General features: G+C 50.6%; 1 protein-coding gene across 3 annotated transcripts in view; it reads right to left on the reverse strand.

Annotated features, from left to right (window-relative positions):
- PLIN1 (perilipin 1) overlaps nucleotides 1-20,503 on the reverse strand; it is a 20,895-nt gene continuing 392 nt past the window's right edge. The window contains exons 2-10 of one of the 3 annotated variants that reach the window (XM_068958211.1): nucleotides 10,876-11,162; nucleotides 9,925-9,983; nucleotides 8,220-8,418; nucleotides 7,200-7,282; nucleotides 6,518-6,770; nucleotides 5,476-5,675; nucleotides 3,762-3,917; nucleotides 2,414-2,647; nucleotides 1-1,698 (exon numbers count right to left, since the gene is read on the reverse strand). In XM_068958211.1, the coding sequence (XP_068814312.1) occupies nucleotides 1,327-1,698; nucleotides 2,414-2,647; nucleotides 3,762-3,917; nucleotides 5,476-5,675; nucleotides 6,518-6,770; nucleotides 7,200-7,282; nucleotides 8,220-8,418; nucleotides 9,925-9,983; nucleotides 10,876-11,162 (1,843 nt within the window). In that variant the 3' untranslated portion in view covers nucleotides 1-1,326. Of the gene's footprint in view, nucleotides 1,699-2,413; nucleotides 2,648-3,761; nucleotides 3,918-5,475; nucleotides 5,676-6,517; nucleotides 6,771-7,199; nucleotides 7,283-8,219; nucleotides 8,419-9,924; nucleotides 9,984-10,875; nucleotides 11,168-20,503 lie in introns of all 3 variants that reach the window. The other 2 variants (XM_068958212.1, XM_068958213.1) reach the window with 2 other exon arrangements.

The raw sequence follows: 20,503 nt of genomic DNA on the forward strand, positions 1-20,503 counted from the left end.
TGACAAATACCGAAGGTTTATTACTGCAGCAAATAGAACAACATGTTGCAGGAAATCAGGCAGTCCTACAGAAGAGAGGGGCTCCAAGAGGCACTCCTGTTGCCACAGGTCTTGTTCCTGACCTCAAAGGCCCTACCATTAGTCTCTTGTGAGAAGTCTCTTGAGGGAAGTGAGGAGCCTGATCCCTGGGGCATTCCTATTTGTGAATCCTGCCAGTGGCTGGGGACTTTCAAGCACAGCTCCCAGATAAGCTTGGGAAGAGCAAAGTGGGGTCAGAGACATAACCTGCAAGGTGGGATGGAAGAAGGATGAGGAACTAGGTTGTCTTTGCTGGAGTTTGATGGCTTTGTTGTCCTTGCTGGTCTGTCTCACAATGCTGTTCTTTGTGTGTAGCCCATATAGACTAAGTGCTCACCAAGGACCAGGGTGGCCTGGTGCCAGCCCTGGCTGGTCCCCTTTTCTCTTTTCTGGTCTCCCCAGTGTTTCTGCATCTCCTTCCAGTCTCTGATATCCTTCCCACCTACTTTCTTCCTTTCAGAACAGAGCTTCTTGCTGCCTTTAGTCTCCTCCTCCTTACCCCACTGCACTCTACAGGAAACAAATTCCCATTGCACAACTACTATTTAGCGCCGTCACGGTCCTGAGGGAACAGAAAACAGAGTCTCCTCCTGTGTCTGTTGGGCACATGTGAAGAGAGGGTAGTTTGCCCTCAAACTGCCCCTCAGGTTTTGTTACAATCTCCCGTAAGCCCCATGAGTAACTGGGCGGAAGGCTGCCTTTTTAAAGGCTCAGTATTTGTTCTCTTGAACCAGGGCTAGAGAGGGCTCATAATATATGCTGGAGAGCCCTAATGGCTCTTCTAGCAGAAGCAGGACAGACTAGCCTTTACATTTCCGATTTGGCTATTGTAAGTTATTAGCAGAACTAGCTAGTTTGGTGCCTTTCCTTTGTCTGGAAGAGAGGACATGACCAATTATTTCCTTGCATGGACACAAGTTTTGAGAGGCAGGACAGAGAGGCATCCACACACAGTTGTCCCTGCTTGGATGAGCTCGTCACCCCAGCGTCACTCACTTTGGGGCAGGTCCCCAGGAACACCTACCGCTGGGCCCCTGCAGCCCCTTTCCTTCCAGCCTCAAGCCTGGTTCCCCTATCCTCTCTTCCCTGTGTCCGAGCTGGGTTGTGGGGGACAGAGGGCTGTGCCGTGCGGGTAGCTGGCGAGGGTAGATGCTGAACGCAGCATCGTGCCGCTGGCAAAGCATGAAGACGAGTGAGCTGGCATGGGTGAGACAGGCGGCAAGGGAGCTCTGGTCTTCCCACGCCAGCTCAGTCCTTTTTGAAGGCACTGCCATGGAGGTTGGTGTAATAGGCCCGGGTATACATCGCCTCGGGGTTAAAGCGGTATGAGCCTTCGCTCACCCGCCTGTTGTAGGGGGCGAAGGCCGACGTACGAGGAGGAGGGTACTCGGGCTCGAAGTTGGGGCTCCGATACAGGTTGTGCCGGATGAAGATGGGGTCTTCGAGGCCCAGGAAGGAGAAGGGGTGGTGGCCTCGATACATTCGCCAGTCTCCTTTCAGCTGGGATTTCTCCTCGGAGGAGGGAGCTGCAGGCTTGGGATCCTCCTCTTTCTGGTCTGCCTCAGCGCTGGGTTTGCTCCTGTGAGCTGTCTCCTCTTCCTTCACCGATTGCCTGCGGAGCTAAAAGCCAGGGAGAGCCCAGGTGAGTACCTCACCACCCTGCATCCCCCTCTCTGCGTCAGTGGCTACAGGTGGAGGAGATGCAAAACAGCTCAGACTCTCAAAACAACACAGCCCCAAACCAGCTGCCTCTGAATCACCTAAGTCTCCAAGTCACAAAACCAAACTTTAAGCTCAGTACCACAAAACCTATGGGACCTGAGGAAGGAAGGAAGGAGGGGGACATGGACTCAGCCTGAACTTTTGCCTTTGCAGGAATTTGTGGACACAGCCAGGCTTGAGCACAAACTATCTCTCGCAGCTGTGACTGCCTGTGTAAATGGCACTAGGTGGCCCCTCAGCGTCCGCTGGGGACAGATGGATGCACAGGACATGTGGCATTTAGGGTCAGCAGTGTGAGGTATCACTGCTGGCTGACCTGCGCTCCCTGCTGTGGGGCCAGTGAGGACTCTCCATCAGTGCTTTGGGGCCTGAGAAGGGGGAAATCGGGAGGAGGTCGGGACTGAGGTGTCCCAACAGCACCCTGTACACCCTGCTCTGGGTAATTCATTGCTCCCTGGCACTGCCCAGCGCTAAGGGGTGCAAACGGGAGGAGGCTGGCCAAAATGGGTCAGAGCTGGGGATTTTGCTGTAGATGAACAGGATCTGGCCTGGGCCTGGGCCCCTCATACACCCTTCTCTGAGGGTCTTGCCAAGGTCTGGGGGATAAACTCACCGGCACGTAGCTGTACAGCGTGCCCAGCAGATGCTTGGGGGCACTGACGAGGGTTCCCCCGAGAGCATCCACCGTCTCCATGGCCTTGGAAAGTCTGCGGGGGGTGAACAGGATCAACCCCTCCGCCGCATCCCAAGCCACAGCAGGGACCTTCTTCACGGTGGAGATGCCGGAAACATAGGCAGTTTGTAGGTTTTGAGCCATGCTGCCCACCAGCCCAGGGCCTTCTCCTGCCTGCAAAGATAAATGACCTCAGACACTCTGCTTAGTGCCAGCCACGGTGGCCCCGGCAGGACAAACATCGTCCTGAGCTCTCCTCGTCCCCTCCAGCCCCTCAGCACCTCACAGCCTGAGCTGACGATACAGGATCACTGTCCCTGGCTTTGCAAGAGCCGTTGCAGCCCTTTGCATTGGGGTTGTTCCCTGTTCCCGTCCTGGCTCCCCCCACTCCCAGGCCTCCAGGGACAGGGCTGCCCTTCCCAGAGCTGCATTTCCGCTTGTCCAGCTCTCCCAGCAGCACAGGACCTGGAGGCAGAGGAGAAGGGCCCTGACCCCCGGCCTGCAGCTTCCCGTCTCCGCATCCCAGCAGACCCGCTGTGAAGGGAAAGTTCCCACCCCTGCCTTCTGCTGCCAGGACAGGACCGAGAGCCTGGCCGAGAGCTGCTACAAAGCCTCCCGCCACCCCCAAGCACCTCCTGCCTTTCCCACATGGCAGAGCACTGTGCCACTCGCTGCTGTGACCACGGGGTATTTTTCAGGAGCGTGGAGGGGCTTGGTGAGCAACAGCGCAAGATGAGCTGACAGCTCGGTGCAGCACCAAGCACCGCAGATTTGGGGAATCCGGGCATCTCCACCCTGCCTAGCACAGAGGCTGCCGACAGCCCCCAGCTGTGGAGCAGGATTTTGTTTTCCAGCTCCTCTGTCCAGTGACTTGGCCTGAGCACGCCAAGGAAACTCAGTCCTCTGGCTTGCACTCACCCCCTGGAAGAGTGCCAGACGGGGAGTGAAGTTGTTTGGTTCGTCCCTTGGATAGCAGATTGAGAGCGTGCGACTGGCTCTTGGGAGGAGCCGTGCGCACTGGACGGCTGTCACGCAGCCAGGAGTGGCCCCGGCTGGGAACGGGGCTGCGGGCTCTGTGTCCAGCTCTGTGGGCAAACACCCTCTTGCTGCCTCCGAGCCTCAGCCCCCCGCAGCGTACGGTGGCGAGCCTCTTCCCCAAGGGGATGTGGGGTAACAGTCCCCATTACGGGCTGGGTACGTGGGCAGAGATGGGAGGGCGCTTTGGAACAACCCCTCCAGCCCAGCAGAGCCGGGATGCCTGGGCAGGCTTGCTGCTCTGCCTCCGTACCTCATTTGTGTGGTTTTCCTCTTTCTTCCCATCTGCTTTCTCCTGTTTCTGCTCTGGCACCTTGCTCTGCCTCCTGCTCAGCCAGCCGGTCGGAGCGCTCTGTCCCTCGCTCTGGGTGCACTGCACTGGGGGCACGCTAGGCTTCACCATGCTGCCCTGAAATAGGAGCAAAAAGCCACCTCTGGGGAGAGCTGCCAGCTATGCTGCTTACCCCCAGGCTGAGGGCAGGGTCTCAGGACCATCCTGGCACTGCCGCCAAGTGCCTCTGCAGCCACCGAGTGAGCCCGCATCATGTCAATACCCAAAGCGCAGAGCCATGGCAGGAGACTGGACTCAAGAGGGTGGAGCTGCTCCAACGCTCAGCGTGAGGCTAAACCTGAGGAGCCTTTGCCCAGCATCCCAAAGCTGAGCCCTGCTCCCAATGTGACTCCAGTGATGGCGATGCGTGTGCCACCGCAAAATCCTCGGCCTCTTCCAGGTCACTGCGATGGAGCCCCGACCGAAGGCTGCTCGCTGCCTTGCAGCCCATCTGCCCCATCCTGCTTAGTGTGTGAAAGTGAGTATTTCACAGCCCCAAGGCATCCCCTGGCATGGGCTGTGGGATGTCAAAGGACTCAGAGGGGACAGATATGCATGTGGGAAGAAGTCCTGATGGCAGCAGGGAGGTCTGGGATTCCGGCAAAGGTCACCATCCCAGCAAACTCGGCGGGAGAGGCAAGGCAAGGGGCATCTCCACTCCTGATTCTATCTGGGCTTCTGGCAGGGTTTTCGCTTGGGGAGAGATATTATGGCAAGGTCATAAATCAACAATATACATTTGGAGCCAGCTAAAAATAACTTATCCTGCTACCATGGTACAAGCTTGTGTGTGTGAGCATGCCAGTGGCACAGAGATTGCAGGGACTGGCTCCTCCCTGGAGCCTAGGACCCTGCCTGCAAGCACAAGCCTGAAGCAATGGGAACCGCAGGCCCCCTCGGTTCTTCCTACTCAGCAGGGAAGGGATGCATTTAAAACAGCAACGACCACTACTCTGCTCACCATTGTGCTCTAAGGAGCCTGGTATGTGTCATTTTAAAGCAAAATCAGTCAAAACCGTGGTACTGGGAAGCAGGATACCTGTGGTCATGTTTCCTGCGCAAATTGTTTATGTTACCAGCATGCAGCACTTAGATCTTTGGGCCCCCAAAGTGCTGGTGCCGTGCAAAAAAAAAAGAACAAGAAAGAAACTTAGGACCTTGTGAAACTTGCAGTGACTCAGAGAACATGGAAAAGGGCTCTCAGATTCTACACTGTGAAAGGGTGAAAAGATCTTTTCTCACTCTTCAGCAGGAATCACAGCATTTCACAATTAGATACCTGGAGGTAAATCCATGGAGACCAAAAAGACAGACATCTAAGAAGGGCTAAACAAGGCAAAACCACCTCATTACACCATTTTTATTACCTAAGTGAAAGGCTATCTTGGAGCTAGCACCTTTCCCTGTGGGCTGGGGAAGGGCAGTGCAGGCAGAGCTGGCCCAGCTCCTGCTGCAGGCATACTGGGTGGCCTGGAACCATGTGCGTGGGGTCAAGGGGTGCATGCGGTTCAGGATGCTGCAGCAAGCAGGTGTTTTACTAAACCTCCATACCAATTAGCTCCCATCTTAAAGAAAAGACTGCCTGCTGCTGCACAGCATAACTGAGGAGTCTTGGCAGCTGATTTTTTGCACTCACCAGGCCAGGGATCCAGGTGGCCAGCTCCTGCCCTTTGGCTTTGGCACGCTGGAGGCTTTGGGCTGTTTGCTGGTAAGCACGGTGGGAGACGGTACTAACCAAGGCTCCAATCCGGCCCAGAGTGCTGGGATTGCTGGGAGCACTGGCCTGCTGCTGGGAGGCCTTTGCCACTGATCCACGAACCTCTTTTGGCTTTTGATCTAAAGGTAGAACAACACAGGGCCAGTGGAAAGGGGTTACATCCCAGCAGGACAGACCCGCTAACAGCCCTGCTCCACTTTCCCGCCAGCTTTGGGCTCGCACTGCTTCCTTGGGACCATGTGCCTGTTACACCCCCAGTTACCCCAGATGTGGCTTGCTGCACCCCAACGCCCATTGTTATTCAATGCAGAAGCATCTCCACCCACAGAGGAGAGTCAAAACGCCTCGCCCTCCATGCTGCAAACCACAGTCCTGTGGCCAAGAGCCCAGTCCTCCTCCTGCACCCCATAAGCAAGAGCCCCCTTGCCAGTCCTCCCTGCCTGCACATCCCCATCCCCATACAGGGACAGCACCACAGGGAGCAGGGCGCCCAGAAGCGCTGCCTTGCAAGGGCTGAGCCTGGCACAGCGGCTGCTCCGGGGAGAGACTGTGGCTCCTGCTCTGAGGTCTGTGCACGTCCAGCCCCTCGGCTCCCTGCTCCTAGCCCTGCTCCAGGGTGCGTCTGTGCATGTCCAGCCCCACGGCTCCCTGCTCCTCGCCCTTTGTGGGGATGTGGCTGCCCAAGGGACATTGCCACCTCATGGAAACACCAGCAATTGCATCCTAGCAGCCAGGGATGGGAAACTGTGTTTGGACAGTCTCTTTCCCTCCATTTCCTTTTGTTGGCACAAGCGTGTTTTCCTGTTAATCCCTAAGAGATGAAGAGGCAGTAAATTGTCCAACCTGATTCACAGCTCCCCGCTCCCCCCCCCCCGACATTCCCCATGCACTCGCCGGAGTCGGAAGCTTTACCACCCCTCTCTCCAGGCACCCTCATAGGTGATGTGGGAGGCAGGACTACCTGCTTCTTCGTCCTCTTCTGGGAGGAGATACTCCATCAGCTTCTCAAGCCCTCCTAGGGCTGTGTCAACCCCTGCAGCTGCCATCTGGCTCACAGAGTTGCTCCTTGTATACCTTGCCGTGGTTTCAACTGTACTCCTGGTCTTCTCATAACCATCCACCGCCATCCCCATGATTTTGTCCACAGTGTTAGAAACAGAGCTTTTGGCACTTTGGAGGGGGGAGGAGATGGTGTCCTTCAGTTCAGAAGCAAGCTGTAGGCAGAGAGGTGAAGAGCCCTGCTAAGGTGCTCCAGGCAGCGTGGGAGAGCCAGAGGGACCTGTGGGGACCACAGCCATGGCTGTGCATGCAGACAGCCTCGAGGCAGCCTCAGAGAGGGATGACAGCTCTCCTCAGCCTGGGCTGGAGGCAGCTGGCCAGGATGGGGCACAGGATGCTGACAGACTGTACTAGTTTGTGAGTGACCCCAGCCATCCTTCTGGCTGGAGGTGCCTCTACAGGAGTCCTTGCTTCAAGATGCTGCTCTGTTCACCCCTGAACAGCCTGTCATCATCAAGTTATGACCAGATGAGGCAGAGAAAAAAAAAAAAAAATAGAGCATGCTGTGGAAGAGAAGTGATATTGGTTCTGCAGAGGGACTGCAGATGGGTCCCAGAGGCAGTGGAGTCTGTTCTGTGACTCACCTTATCGACTGGGTACTGGAGGGCTGGGATCTTCTCCTCCAGGTGGTCCAAGCCCCAGCAGGCCAGGTTGTTAGCCACAGCAACTGTCTTGGGCAAAGGCATGAAGTTTAGGTTGGTGAGAAAGTGTCTGGAGAGGTAAACGGGATGCAAAGGTGGGACGCCCACCTGCCTGACCACCTAAAGCTGGTGCTGAGGGGTCAAGCATGCTAATGCAAGTGCTACCTTCAGTGTGGGATGTTGTGCAAAGCCTCAGCCCTTTGACACCGGGCTTGATAAGGTCCTGGGCTCCCTGGGAACCTTGTTCTGTTTGACTTCACCTCCTGTGGCTGCCTGAACTGAGGCCAGCACCGCTTATACCTTACAACACCTGCCCTTGCAATACCTGGAGATGAGAGCTGGGCAGGCCTGGGTCAGGGAGACCTGGCTGTTATCTCTGTCCACAGATAAGTGTGAGCCAGAGGCCAACAAAGGCAGGGTGCTGGGAAATGCACCTGGCCAGGAGCTAGCATGCAGCTGGCACCTTGGGGCCACTTTGCTGCTGCCTGGTCATGGCTTTGGCGCATCACAGGCCACTGGGGGTTTGGTACTGGGAAACAGCAGGAAGGTGCCTGCTTGGCGTTGTACTTCTCACTCGGGAACCCTTCCCTTGGGTGCTTGGACTGGGGGGATTTGGAGGCTCTGGGTGAGAGTGGGTTTGCCTCAGAGATAAAGGGGAATGAGGGGTACAAGCAGTTTGTTCTCAGGTGGGGTGTCCTGAGAGCTGAGGGGATGAGGGGATGACCCTGGGCTGGCTGTGGGCACAGGCACAGGTCTCAAGTGCCACAAAGCAGCACAGCCCCAGCAAGGTACAGCATTCATCACCCTGAAGGGCTTCAAACCAGCTCTAGTTGCTTGCTGCAGGGCATGAAGGAGGCAAGCAAAGAACGGGACTCTCTCCTCCCTCAGCCCTCTGCTTTGACCACGAGGCAGTCACTGTCCCCTGCCACATCCCCTCCAAATAGAGGCACTCAACAGACTCACACTGCGGCTCCAGCCTGCGCACCACAGGCTCCATGCTCCACACGGCCAGAGCGCCGGCCCCCTGCACGCCTCTCTCGTACACCTCACACAGTGAGGCCATGAGTGGATGGGCTTCCTTGGTGCTGGTGTACGTCCGCTGCAGGCTTTCACATGTCGAACTCACCACTGGCAGCTGCAGGACCCTCTGGAGCACGTTCTCCTGTGTGTCACAGGCAGGGCATCAGCTAGGAGCCAGCCAACAACTGTTATTCCCCAAGAAACACCCCATCACCTGGACATCGGTGACATTTGCATGTTGCAATGACCATGGAGGGCCTAAGCTCACTCCAGAGAGGAGGGCAGCATTTCTTGAACCCCAACTACCATCCAACAGCTCCCCGGATTTCCTGTATCAGTTCTGAGCTTTGCTGGAGTGAGCAGCTGCTCAGAGAAGCAGAGTGCTGGATGGTGGCACAAGAGAGGGTCTCCCATCTACTTTGCCTAGCGCAGAGCCATGGAAAACCAGGCTGGCTGCTGCTGCTGCAGGAGCAGGGGTGCCACAGGCAGTGTTGGAGGGGGTGACAGTCCCCACTCCTCCCATCTCCCCAAAACAGCAAGCCTGACTGTCCAGCTTTCCACTCTCCTCTGCTTCTTCTCCCATCTGATCCAGCCCTTGCTTGGATCAAAGTCCATTTTACCTACGCAGCTGAAAATTGTCACCTGTCTTGTCCATGCTGTCACCAGAGTGACAGGCAAGGCATAGAGATCTCATGCAGAAGAAAGGAGTGGGTCTACCTGTGATGGTACAAAGGGGCTTTGGTAAGAGTCGTAGCTAGAAGAAGGGTGCATTAGAGATCTCTGAGACAGCAAGACGTTGTGTTTGTCAGCCCTGCGAGTATGCGTTACACGGGACACCAGTATAAACCTGCATAACAAACTTATGCACCCTACCAGTTTCAGATCTTTTCTCAAAGTAGGTACCTCAAAGCCAGGTGAGCAGGATAAACCTGCAGCTCTAACCCTCTGTTCCTGTGCTCACCAGCTCACAGAGCGGATCAGCTCTGCACAACCAAGTGGGGTGTCTTCAGACTGACGGGAAGAACGGAGCATACATTGACCCATCAGAGCAGCTATGAGGCAAGTTTCTGGGTTGCATATGACAGAGTGAAAGAAAATGTTGAGATATCCTCTGACTGTGAATAGGTGAGAGGCTGAGGTTGGCTTGTTGTCCCACTTGTGACTGCAGTGGGATTGTGAATCTCTATGTTCAATAACAACTGTATCTATTGCAATAATAACTGTATGCTACTTTTGGCTTCAGCTGGAACCAGCACTCTCACACATCCCACAGTTAAGCAATCCCTGTGGCTCTAGCTGTTTAGAGCTGTGTTGCATTCACAGCAGCACAACTGCTGGAGGTTTGTGGTCCATAAAGGAGATAAAGATGAGAGACAGGCACTGCTGAGAGATATTGCTGAGGGCTTCTATCAGGTCAGAGTTTGCTTTCTTGATTCTGAACTATTTAATTTCAATCTTCCTAAGGATTATCCTGTTTTCCTTTGACGGATGCTGTGTATTATCGCAAGTACAGATCTGTGTAAAGATAGTACAGTGACACAAAAGACAGCTCGAGACATGACTCATTCATCTAGCATAGCCAGTATGAAGCAGCTGGCATTTTTCACACCCTTCTGCCCTTTCTTCTCTCCCTCCTTCCCACGCTCACCTTGGCACCTCCATTCTGCAAAGTCTGATTCTTCTTTGCCGTCATTGTGACACATCCACCTGCAAAGCAAAATTCAGCGTTGCGGACCGTGCTGCAAAGGCAGGGTTGGACTTGGTCTCACAGCACTTGCTGCTGCTACTTGACCTGCACCCCAGACTGCGATGGGCCAGGAGCTGGGCTGAGACATGCAGCTCCCATGGGTGCAATGGTTGTGGTGTTGCCTAATGCTTGACTCTTTACCAGTTAAACTGTAGAACTGATGACTCCACACAAATCTCTCCTGTTAGTGTGTCTTAACACTCCAAGATACAAAGAAGGGGCTGAGAGTCATCTAGTTTGGAGGTGCTAAAGCTCTTACTCCAACAGGGCAGGATAAAGTGCATTGGCAGAGCCGTAGGGAAAACTCACGGTAACCAGGACTGGGGAATACTAATGGATTTGCATGAAATATAAAGGGGATAAAGGGCCAGGATGACAGATGCAGGTGAAAACTGAGAAAAGTTAAGAAGCCAGGAGAGAAGCAGAGAGAGCTACTGCAGGTGAGGATGAGGCAAGCTGACAAGCTAGAGTCAGGATGCAGGGCTGTGCGAGGGCTCAGGACCGAAGCAGTGTGACACCCCCCCCCCCCCCATCCCTGCATCTGCTCTGCAGCTCACACACTCGGGCTGCTCTGTGGATGGAGCACAGCAGCATCAGTGACCCTCCTATGTGCCCAGTGCAACCTCAGCATAATGTGCCTTCCTGTAAAGTGCCACAAAACACCCATCTCCATTGTTCCTAGCTCGATGCTACCCAGAAGCACTCCTGTAGCTCCCACCTCCAGCACAGACTTCCTTTCCTCAGCAACAGACTGAATGCAGGTGATTTAGGCAGAACAGGTAATCCTTGCCCTCTTCCCCCCAGTCCCATTGAAGCTTTCACCGGAGCGCATGGTGGCGACAGACTACTCACTGAGCTGTGGTCCTCCGCCGCGGTCAGCAGAGCTCGGAGCAGAGTGTGGCAGCTGTGCTGCCCTTTGCGCAGCTCCTCTGACACAGATGTGCTGTGCTCCTGGCAGGACGATCACGAGGCCCCACCTCCCAGTTGCACGGGTTTGGGAACTGGTGGGTTGTTGTGGTAACGGGACAAACGGCTCCCTGGAGCCATCCTCAACAGCTGACTGCAAAAAAATCCTCTTTGTCTTGTTCACTGCGGAGCCCAGAAACTGAGGCACAGCTGGGATGCCTGTGAGTTTAATCCTATGCTACCAAATAACATGGAAAGAGGTCATCTTTGGACTTTACCATTTCACAAGCAACAGATCATGAGCAATGGGCAGCCAGAAAGAGGCAAAAGCAATCAGACAACAGCAGGTTTTCCTATAGACCTGAGTCTACGTAGCAGTGCAAATGGGTGCAGAAGAGATTATAACCTTTCTGTATTTCTGTAGCACCTATGATCCTCAGTTATGGACTAGGAACCCGTTGTGCTCAGAAATACAACACAGAGAAAGAATACAGTTCCTACGCAGAAGAGTTTAAGCACAAGGAACAGGAGACGGACACAGGAGAAAGACATGGGGACACTGAGACCATGCACTTGGCAGTCGTCCCACCTCTTCAACAGCTTAAACATTGCCAGGTCGCATAGACACACCTGAAAAAGAGAGCGCTAAGAGAGGCTGGAACAAGGGTGATGTAGGGAGGGAGCAGATGAGGAAGGGCATTTCAAATGCAGACATGTAGCTCATGTTTGCTGCAATACAGAAGAGGGGGTCAAGGGAGGGATGGAAAGATGGATGTGATATAGTCAAGCACTAGGACAGGAAAATACAAATATTCTGAATGGGTATAAGCAGGGCCAATTTCTTTTTGCCAGGAACAAAGAAAGAGATTATCAAAACAGGAGATGCAAACCTGGGTGGGAATTTTACCTATACGATCTGATAGCACAGGCAAATTGGAAACATTACGCAGAAGAAACTTGCGTGACTGCATAAAACAACGTAGTTTGGACAGATCTGCAACAGATGGCAGACCTCGAGCTGCCACATGGCACTGACAAATGAACTTACAGGAACATGTGCCCGAGGTTAGATATAAGCAAAAACAAAGATTTCCAAGCATGGCCCACTACACACAAGGCAGCTACAGGTCAAGCAAGAGGTGATAGAAAATGGGTTCTCAGACCAGTCTAAGAGAATCTACTGAGGATTTTGCTGAGGAGGCTTTTAGCCGAATATCAGGGCAGATACTGTGAGGAACGCTCCAGGCGTTTGGAATAGACAGAATCAGAGAAAAAAATTCAGTTGGAAGGGGCCTGTGGAGGTCACCTAGTCCAACCTTTGCTCAAAGCAGGGCTAACTTTGAAGCTCGATCAGGCTGCTCAGGGCTCTGTCCAATGGAGTCTTGAAAATCTCGAAGGATGGAGATCCTCACCTCTCTGGGCCCCAGTTCACTGCTAAGCCACGCTCATGGTAAAGTATTTCTGCATTGTGTCCAACTGGAATTTCCTCCGTTGCAACTTGTGCCTGCTATCTCTTGTCCCTCCTTCTGTCCACTTTGTATTGCAGGTGCTCCATGCCCCTAAACACCTTATCCCCTAGCAATCCTCTGCTGGACTCTCTCTGGATTGTCAACATCTCTCCTCTACCGGGGTGTGAGAGGGAGACAAAACAGAACACAGTGCTCTTGATGTGGCTTCACAAGTGCTGCAGAGAGGATGAATCACTTCCCTGGACCTGCCAACAACGCTCTTGCTAATGTTGCTCCTTATGTTAGCCTTCCTTGCTGCAAGGGCACCCTGCTGACTCACGTCACACTTTATAAAACAGCGCGTCCTATTGACTGGAAAGAAAGAAAAAAGAAAACTGTGTTGAGCTATGATGGGTTTTGTTACTGACTACAGAGATTGAGGCCACTTTTACTCCACACTGTACTAGGAAGAACCACACCGATACGACTTGGACAGCGTGCTGGAAAGAGCAGTGATGCTAAAGGTCTAAGAAATAGCAAAAAGGGATCTGTGAAGATGAGAGATCCAGGCACCAGCAATGCTGCCTCTTGACGCAAGATTGCTGAGTGTCCCTAGCCTCTCAGCACAGCAGGAGTAAATGAAACCCTTGGCATGCAGGTACCCATGTTCAGCCTTGGGGAAGGACCAAGTAGGACCTAGCCCTTGAACACCCCCAGCTGCCCAGCATCCTCATGCAAGATAACGCAGTGTGCACCCATGCAGCACTCCCGCGTGGGCTCCCTGCTCCTGGCAGCACTGCTCGTAAGTGGAGGTGGGAAACTTCCCAGGGAAGTGGGAAAGCCATGCAAGGGAGGAAAATACCTCCTTTCCTCCCAAAGAGTCTGGAGTTCATTTCCAGCCTGAGGCTCTGCAAAACTGCAGGCCTGGGAGCTGGGCTCACCCCCCTCCAAAACGGAGGCATAAAAGGCCACGCAGGGGAATAGCATGGACTGTCTCCAGCGCAGTGGTGGTGTGAGTCACTGCTCTCCCGACAGCAGGACAAAGGGCAGCAGCTTGCTCAAAAGTTTACTGCATGTTCTTTTGGCACTGAGGCTTGTGCCAGCCTTACTGCCCTTGGTAAAAATGACATTTAGCTCACCTCTCTCTGCCTTGGCTTTAGTTGGAATTAACAGACAACACAGCCTTTGCCCTACTAATGCCTTTGCTCATCCCTTCCCCTTCCTCCAGGGCAAAGGCTGTGCCAACCCCAAACTGCAGTGCAAAGGTATCCATCCAGCTCCACCCCCCTGCTGCTCCACAGCACACCAGAAACAGTTTCTGTGTTCCTGCAGGCAATATTTAGAGCTCACTGGATCAACTAGGTGCAGGACTTCTACACGCTTATCTCTGCAGTCTGCTCCATACGCAGTAATATACTATGGTGAGGGGATGAGCCAGATCCCAAAGACATGCAAGGTATCTTTACACTTAGGTCTGGAAGGAGCCTGGGGAGGTAACTAATCCATTCCCATGCTCTATGGAAGGATCAGCACCCCCTAAACCACTGCTGGCAGGTGTCCATCCAGCTCGTTTTAAAGACTGCCTTCCTAGGTGATCCATTTAGTTTTTCATTTTACCTATACTTCAAAAAAAAAAAAAGTCTCCTGTGCAATTTAATTCTCCTTTGATGCAATATAAAACTGTTACCTCATGGACGGGTTTAGAGATCAATTTATTACCTTCCTCTTGGCAGAGAGCCTTTCAGATATTTGAGGATTTCCTCACACCTTCCTCTCGGTCACCTTTCCTCTGCACAGCAGGTTCATTAGATCCCTCTTCACAGATGTTGGTTTTCAGATTTTTGACTGTACTTGCTGCTCACCTGTGAGTCCTGAACGGTTCATATATTTCTTTAAATACTATGCCAGGCACAGTATTAACATTAATAGGTCTTGCCTGTAAGTAGAGTAGAAGGATTACTTTACACAACTCGCATGCCGCTCTCCTGCTCATTCCCATTACAAAATGTGTATGGGATCAGTAATTCAGAGAGAGGAACTCTTGCTATATCATTGCTGAACACAATACTTTACATGTTGTTCAGGAAGCGACATTTTAGAGCTCCTGAGCTCTCCAAGCTCTTACTGCAAGGGAGGGAAGTTAGCAGTAAGCTACCAGCAAGAGCCCAGTTTTAATGGTTATCCCCGTTCCATCTTTTCCCCTCTCTACTGGGGACGTTATCCTTCATTCTCTGCCCTAAACAGACATTCATTGTTAAACAGATGCAGCGATTCACCCTTCAGCAGTGAGACCCATCCAAACAAAAGGCTGTTTATAAGATAACAAAATGCAGGTGCACCAGTTCATTTCACAGTAGCTGTGCCTACATCGGGCAGATGGTGCCAGCTCTCCTTACTTGCACTCAAGGGCAGCTCACGCCGATGCCCAAAATGCCATTTTCCTTCAGTGCGTTTCATATGCAGTGATACCAAGTACTCACATATTCCCTTCTCAATGTTTTTTGTAACTCAAATTACGATTATAAACGAGTATGACAAATCTGACTGAGACCTTGCTACTGTGAAAGGAAAGCTCTGTAACCCAGGTGCAAATACAGGCAACATCTCTTTAGCAATATGATCCTTCATATTCAGAAACGTGAGGAAAGATTGCACCTTCATTACCTCTTCTCCACACCCTCTAAGTAACACGCAGACACAGTGCCATACCCATCTAACTTTATTGCCTGTACTCAAACAGCCATCGTTATTCCAACTGTTGTATTAGAAGGAGATACAAAGAAAAGGCACTAAAAGGATTCTCTCCATTTGATTGTGATCCTATGGCTTCAGTCACATTACATTAAGGTACATTACATTTCTAGCCTCCAGCTGGGGAGCAGAAAGACAAGTATTAGTGCTTAACACCCAGCAAAAAGAGCTACTTTTGTATGTTCCGACATGTGTAATGTAGAATGATTCAGTCAGGCTGAGAGAGGCTGAAAATTCACTGCCCCATCTCCAAAATTAAGTCCGTAATTGCTAACCCCAGTCTCTACAAGAGAAACATCAAAGGTCGGCTCGTGGCTTTGCACAGTGTTTGTCCAACCCAAAGGAAACAAAGCACAGTTTCCCTCCATGGGGCACAAGAAGGAGTATCTAGCTAGGGGCCACATTAATATTTTAATCCATTTCCCTTTATCTACAAGGGAAAAAGAAAAATCAGTTGGCAAATCAATGAAAGATACATTTTGTATGCGAGAGCTCCCCTGTAGAAAATTCATAGCACAGCTTCTTGCAAGAAGATAAAACTCTGTAGGCAGAGGGTGGCCAAACCTCCCTTGCTAGATCATCAAGACTCCTCTTACTCCCTTCGCAGCAGTTACTGCACACTGGGATAATGGTCAAACTCTGACCGAGGGAGGGATGGTCCACACATCGTCAGGAGCTCAAAGGCAAATGGAGTAAAGAAAAAAAATTCTGTTGTTAAAAAGGAGAGGAAGCCCTTGAAGACAACACAGCCCATCACATAACGCTCCACCACGGTCTGAACAGACAGCACACTCTACTTTTAATGGTATTCATTTCCATATTAAAAAGAAGAGCTGCTGCAGGCCACATTTGGTCTTCAAGCACACTTAATTATCCTGCCCAGCAAGCTCTTTTTTCAAACACTTTATTGGCTGGCTAACACTTCACATTCAAAGTGGAAGCAATTCCAAGCACGAGCAAAATGATTTAAGGTAAATTGGAGCACGCATGTATTACCATGTTTACTAAATTCTACAGCCTTCTCCTTTTAATAAAGGAGACTGTCTGTAAACAGAAATTAAAGGAGGCCAGAGTCAGAAATAGTAAGAGACTACCTTGGTTCTGGTTAGAATAATCTCTGTTCATATCTCCTGACAGATAAACAAGGAGTCCTTGCATCAGAAAGCAGCAGAACACACAGGCCTAGCTCTGATGAAGAAATGTGATAATTTTGTCTCCTATAGGCTGAGCAAATATTTCTCAGATGGTGTTGGACCTGGTACGCTGCAAAGTCAGGAAAACAAGGACTGCACATGTCATGCAACTGTTAAGACAACTGTACACAGCATTTCTCCTTTAACCTAGACCACACTGCCAGGCAATCATTCCCAGCTAGGTAAGTGATGAGTAACGATGCAGCTGCAGGGAAAAGGTAAGACCTCTTCAAATGGTAGAGCCCATTCAAACAGTGAGCAAACACACAAGAAATCTCGTGGCCATGACAGGGAAGGATAGAGAAGATCAGGTAGGAATATTTGAAACTTGAATGCCCAAATCCAGATAATAAGCTTCTCTTCTCACAGGAGATTCTGATGTTATCAAGTCCAGCTCTGCTCCCTTCCCTTCGGGAGCTTACACAACCAGAAACACACCCTTGCAGTCCTTCCAACTCACAAGCGCCAAGACAGGCTTTTCTCCTTAACTGCAGGTTCCAAAGCTCCTTATTATGCTGGAATTTTTCAAGGAAAATGAAAACAACAAATCAGGCTACCTAGCACACAGGGATTAATGGAAAGTAGTTGCACTTGGAATCACAGGGGCTAGGGAACTAAGATGTGTGCATAAGGGGAAATTCAGGGCTAGCCAGTGGTTCCAGATTCACAGCTTTGGAAACCCAGTTCCCTACAAATCACAGGATTATCAGCACTGAGATAAGCTTCTCCCACATGCTGTCCTTCACCAAAACCCTCACCAATGGCCCGCTGGAGAATTCAGAGTCTGCAGCAAACAATCCTTGGCTCACATTGCCAAAGGAAAAAGAAGAAGGTGCTGGTTTCCTGGGGCATGAACTGGCACTCACTAGACTATGGATCCAGTAGCACCCACGCATGTTACACAAAGAGCACTGAAAGGTCAGTTAGTTAATATCACTTTTCAGTTACTATCACACTGGATTCAAACCACTGCCTACGGATGACAGGATCCATCAATTCAAACCAATCAGAGGGCTCACACTTTACTTCAGGCCATTTTAATCACAGTTCCTAACTTGCCTGAATAAACTAAAAAATTTGACTGTAGGAACCTTTGATTGGTGAATTCTACCTTTCCAGTGTAAACATGATTAGTTATGAGTCATATATCTATTACAGTTGTCTATGCTGCTATTTCACAACCCTAGATTAAAGTATAGGAACATCAATATTTCCTTATCTAGCAGCCACGTTCCTCTAGCAGCCACGTTCCAAAGCCTGTTTCTGAAATACTATTCTGTCTTCTCCCATTTCTACCCCATCAGGGAGTGTGTCATAGCACCCAACTCATCTGCAAAGATACAGGGAAGGAAAAGGGGTAGAATTCACTTATTCAAAGGGCAAACCTCATCTTGAGGTTAGTGTGAGACATCTTCATTTTTAAAGTGCCATACGGAAAGAAAACCTGACAGAGAATCAAAACTGTTGGTTCATTGCACACTACGCAGCTCCTTTTGCATCACTGCTTCAGTTTCAGATGTGGGCTTGCTAACGTAAGGATCCCCACCAGAGAGGAGATGAGGCCACAGAAACCCAGGACTCCTGGATTGGTCTTGTAGATTCCTAATGCATCCAAAGGACTAGAGAGATCACACAGATTCTTCACCAGGTCTAGCAGCAAAGGAGGATGTCTTTTCAATATCTGAAACAGCAGGAGTAGAAAAGATGGCAAGCTATCACATTTCAAGCAGTTTAGCTTGTGATCTTCTTTGTCCCAGGAAGCATTTTCTTTTGTCTTTCCTTTCTGTATAGCTTGCTCCAACCTCCAGGAGATCTCATACCAATCTCTGGCTATATTCATCAGCAGTGAAAAGTAGTAACACTTGGTAGCCCAGTTCCGCCACTTCTGATTATCGATGTCAGGTTGGAGACCAACACTCCTCAACCACAAGACTGTGTCGCAGACGAAGTACAGTGCACGGGTCAGGTTGGAAGTAGTAAGGCAGAAGCGAGGAACCACATCTGGCAACTGTGTAGTTCTCTTGGCTGCTACCAAGGCGTGTACCGTGTTGCCCAGTCTGAACACTGCAAGAAAGCCCGTAAGCGTTAGCATGACCTGCCCTTTACCACAAATAGACACAGACCTATGTAGGACAACTCTGCATGTCACTGTCCACATATACTTTTCAAAAACTTGGTAGTCTTTGGGCATTTGTATATTTAAGTGTCTTCTCTTAGGGCAAATTTTGAGTTCACAAAGTAAGAAGCTAGTATTTGCAAGGAAAGGGATGTAAATACCTCAGTACTGTTCTGCAGCAGCCCAGGACCTACATATAACTCTCTCAATAGCCAGGACTTGCAACCTTCTGCCACTCCATTCCCAGGGCCTACGTGCTCTCTGGACCAACATGACCAACTGCCCTGAACAAGGCAGTGTCAGCAAAAAAGTGACACAAACAGAGCCTCCGGTTTCAGCTCTAGACTGGACCAGACTTCTCCTAACTCTGTGGACAGGAGACGCTACTGCACTAATCCCATTACAGCCATGAGCTATGTCATTTCTAAGCTTCTCTGCAGGCTGGTGATTCACAGGTAGGTCAAACTGAGACCCAAGTCTTTCCTCAGCCTTGGATTTTTCAGAAGCACACGTAGTTCTCTGCAAACAAGAACAGTATATTCCATATATGTTGTATACTACACAACAAGCCTAATTTCATCCTCTACACTACCCATGATTGTTAATACAATGTCACACAGAACATGTTTCATAAGCTGCTGCTCTGTAACAATGACAGATGTGGCAGTGTCCAAGTTCTGTGGAACTGCAAATGGCCTGAATTTAGGCCTGAATTCTGTTAGAGATTTGTTTAGCATAAGCAAGAGAATTATAGGTATGCTGATAAACCAGCTGGCCTCTCGTACTCCAGAGCTAATTGGAATAATAAAACAAATATATGGTAACATTTTAAATTAGAATATATGCCTTATATACTAAAATTGTTTTAGAATTGGTTAATCAAAAGGCAGGTATAAGAATAACCTGAGAGCAAGCAGTATAACAACAGCAACAGCATAACCATAATTGATGCAATTGTGACACAGAGTGGAATGATGCATATGGTTAGATCATAAGAAAAGTACAGGAGAGTATATAATTTGGTAGAGTATAAGTGCCAAAGAAAATTAATATGTGAAGTAGGATATGAAAATCCACATCAAAGGATGGTCCCTCAGAGGAGATTTTCTTGGGATGATTATCCTTAACATGTCTGTCTCATCACGTTAGCTGAAAGGACTCCTAAGCACGCAGTAAGCTAGCCTTGTATCATTAACTCTTGTGTTCTGTCCTTTATCAGAGATGACAACTTTGATTTCTGCAGCAACAGCTGACTGTTAACTCACTTCTCTAGTTCCTTCACCAATACTTTCAGCTTGCCTAATCAGAGAAGAGGCTAACAAAGTCATAAATGTCTAAATGGCTGTACCTATTCTGGCAAGCCAGCACAAAATAAGGTCTACTGACAATTTTGTGAGTATACTAAAAAGAGGTTATGCAGCTTAAGGTAGGTTAAATATCCAAAACACTGGCTCAATAGTTACTTTGATGGAAGGAACAAGTGAAGAGGAACTATCCCTCTAGACACCAGGTACTTACTTTTACGGCCAGAGCTCATGCTAGATTCCAACTGCTTGAGTTTCATTACCAGCTTCTCTTTATCAGCCTTATGCTCTAACAAATAGCTAAGCAACATGCATGTGTATTGAGTAGCTCTGGAATGGAAAAAACGAGGAAAACGGTTCACAGGTGAAACACAGACAATTCATAGGAACAGCAGAAGTGGGCCAAAACTTCTTTCCAGGCCTAAGGTCACCCGTCTCATCTTTCTTGGCACCTTACGCATGCAGCAGTGCCAGGATTAGTTAGATCTAGCGTAAAGGGCACACGTGCAGGTGCAGCAGCTGGAGACAGGTAAAGCAGCAAGCAAAAACCAAAAACGCAGCAGAGCTGTGCCAGAGAGGAGCAGCTTGGGGGCCTGGATGCGAAACGCTGCCCGAAAGGGCAAGACGAAATACTGCCAGAGAGGGGCCCTGCTGGAGGCCTGGAGCGGGCAGGGCTGGGAGCAGCCCTCCGGGGTGACACCTGCCCGGCAGAGGGGGGCCCCAAGGCAGCAGCCGGCAGCGCAAGGGGCCTGCCGAGCGCCC

The sequence above is a fragment of the Struthio camelus genome, chromosome 12 (assembly GCF_040807025.1).
Source record: "Struthio camelus isolate bStrCam1 chromosome 12, bStrCam1.hap1, whole genome shotgun sequence".
In the NCBI taxonomy this organism is placed as follows: Eukaryota; Metazoa; Chordata; class Aves; order Struthioniformes; family Struthionidae; genus Struthio; species Struthio camelus.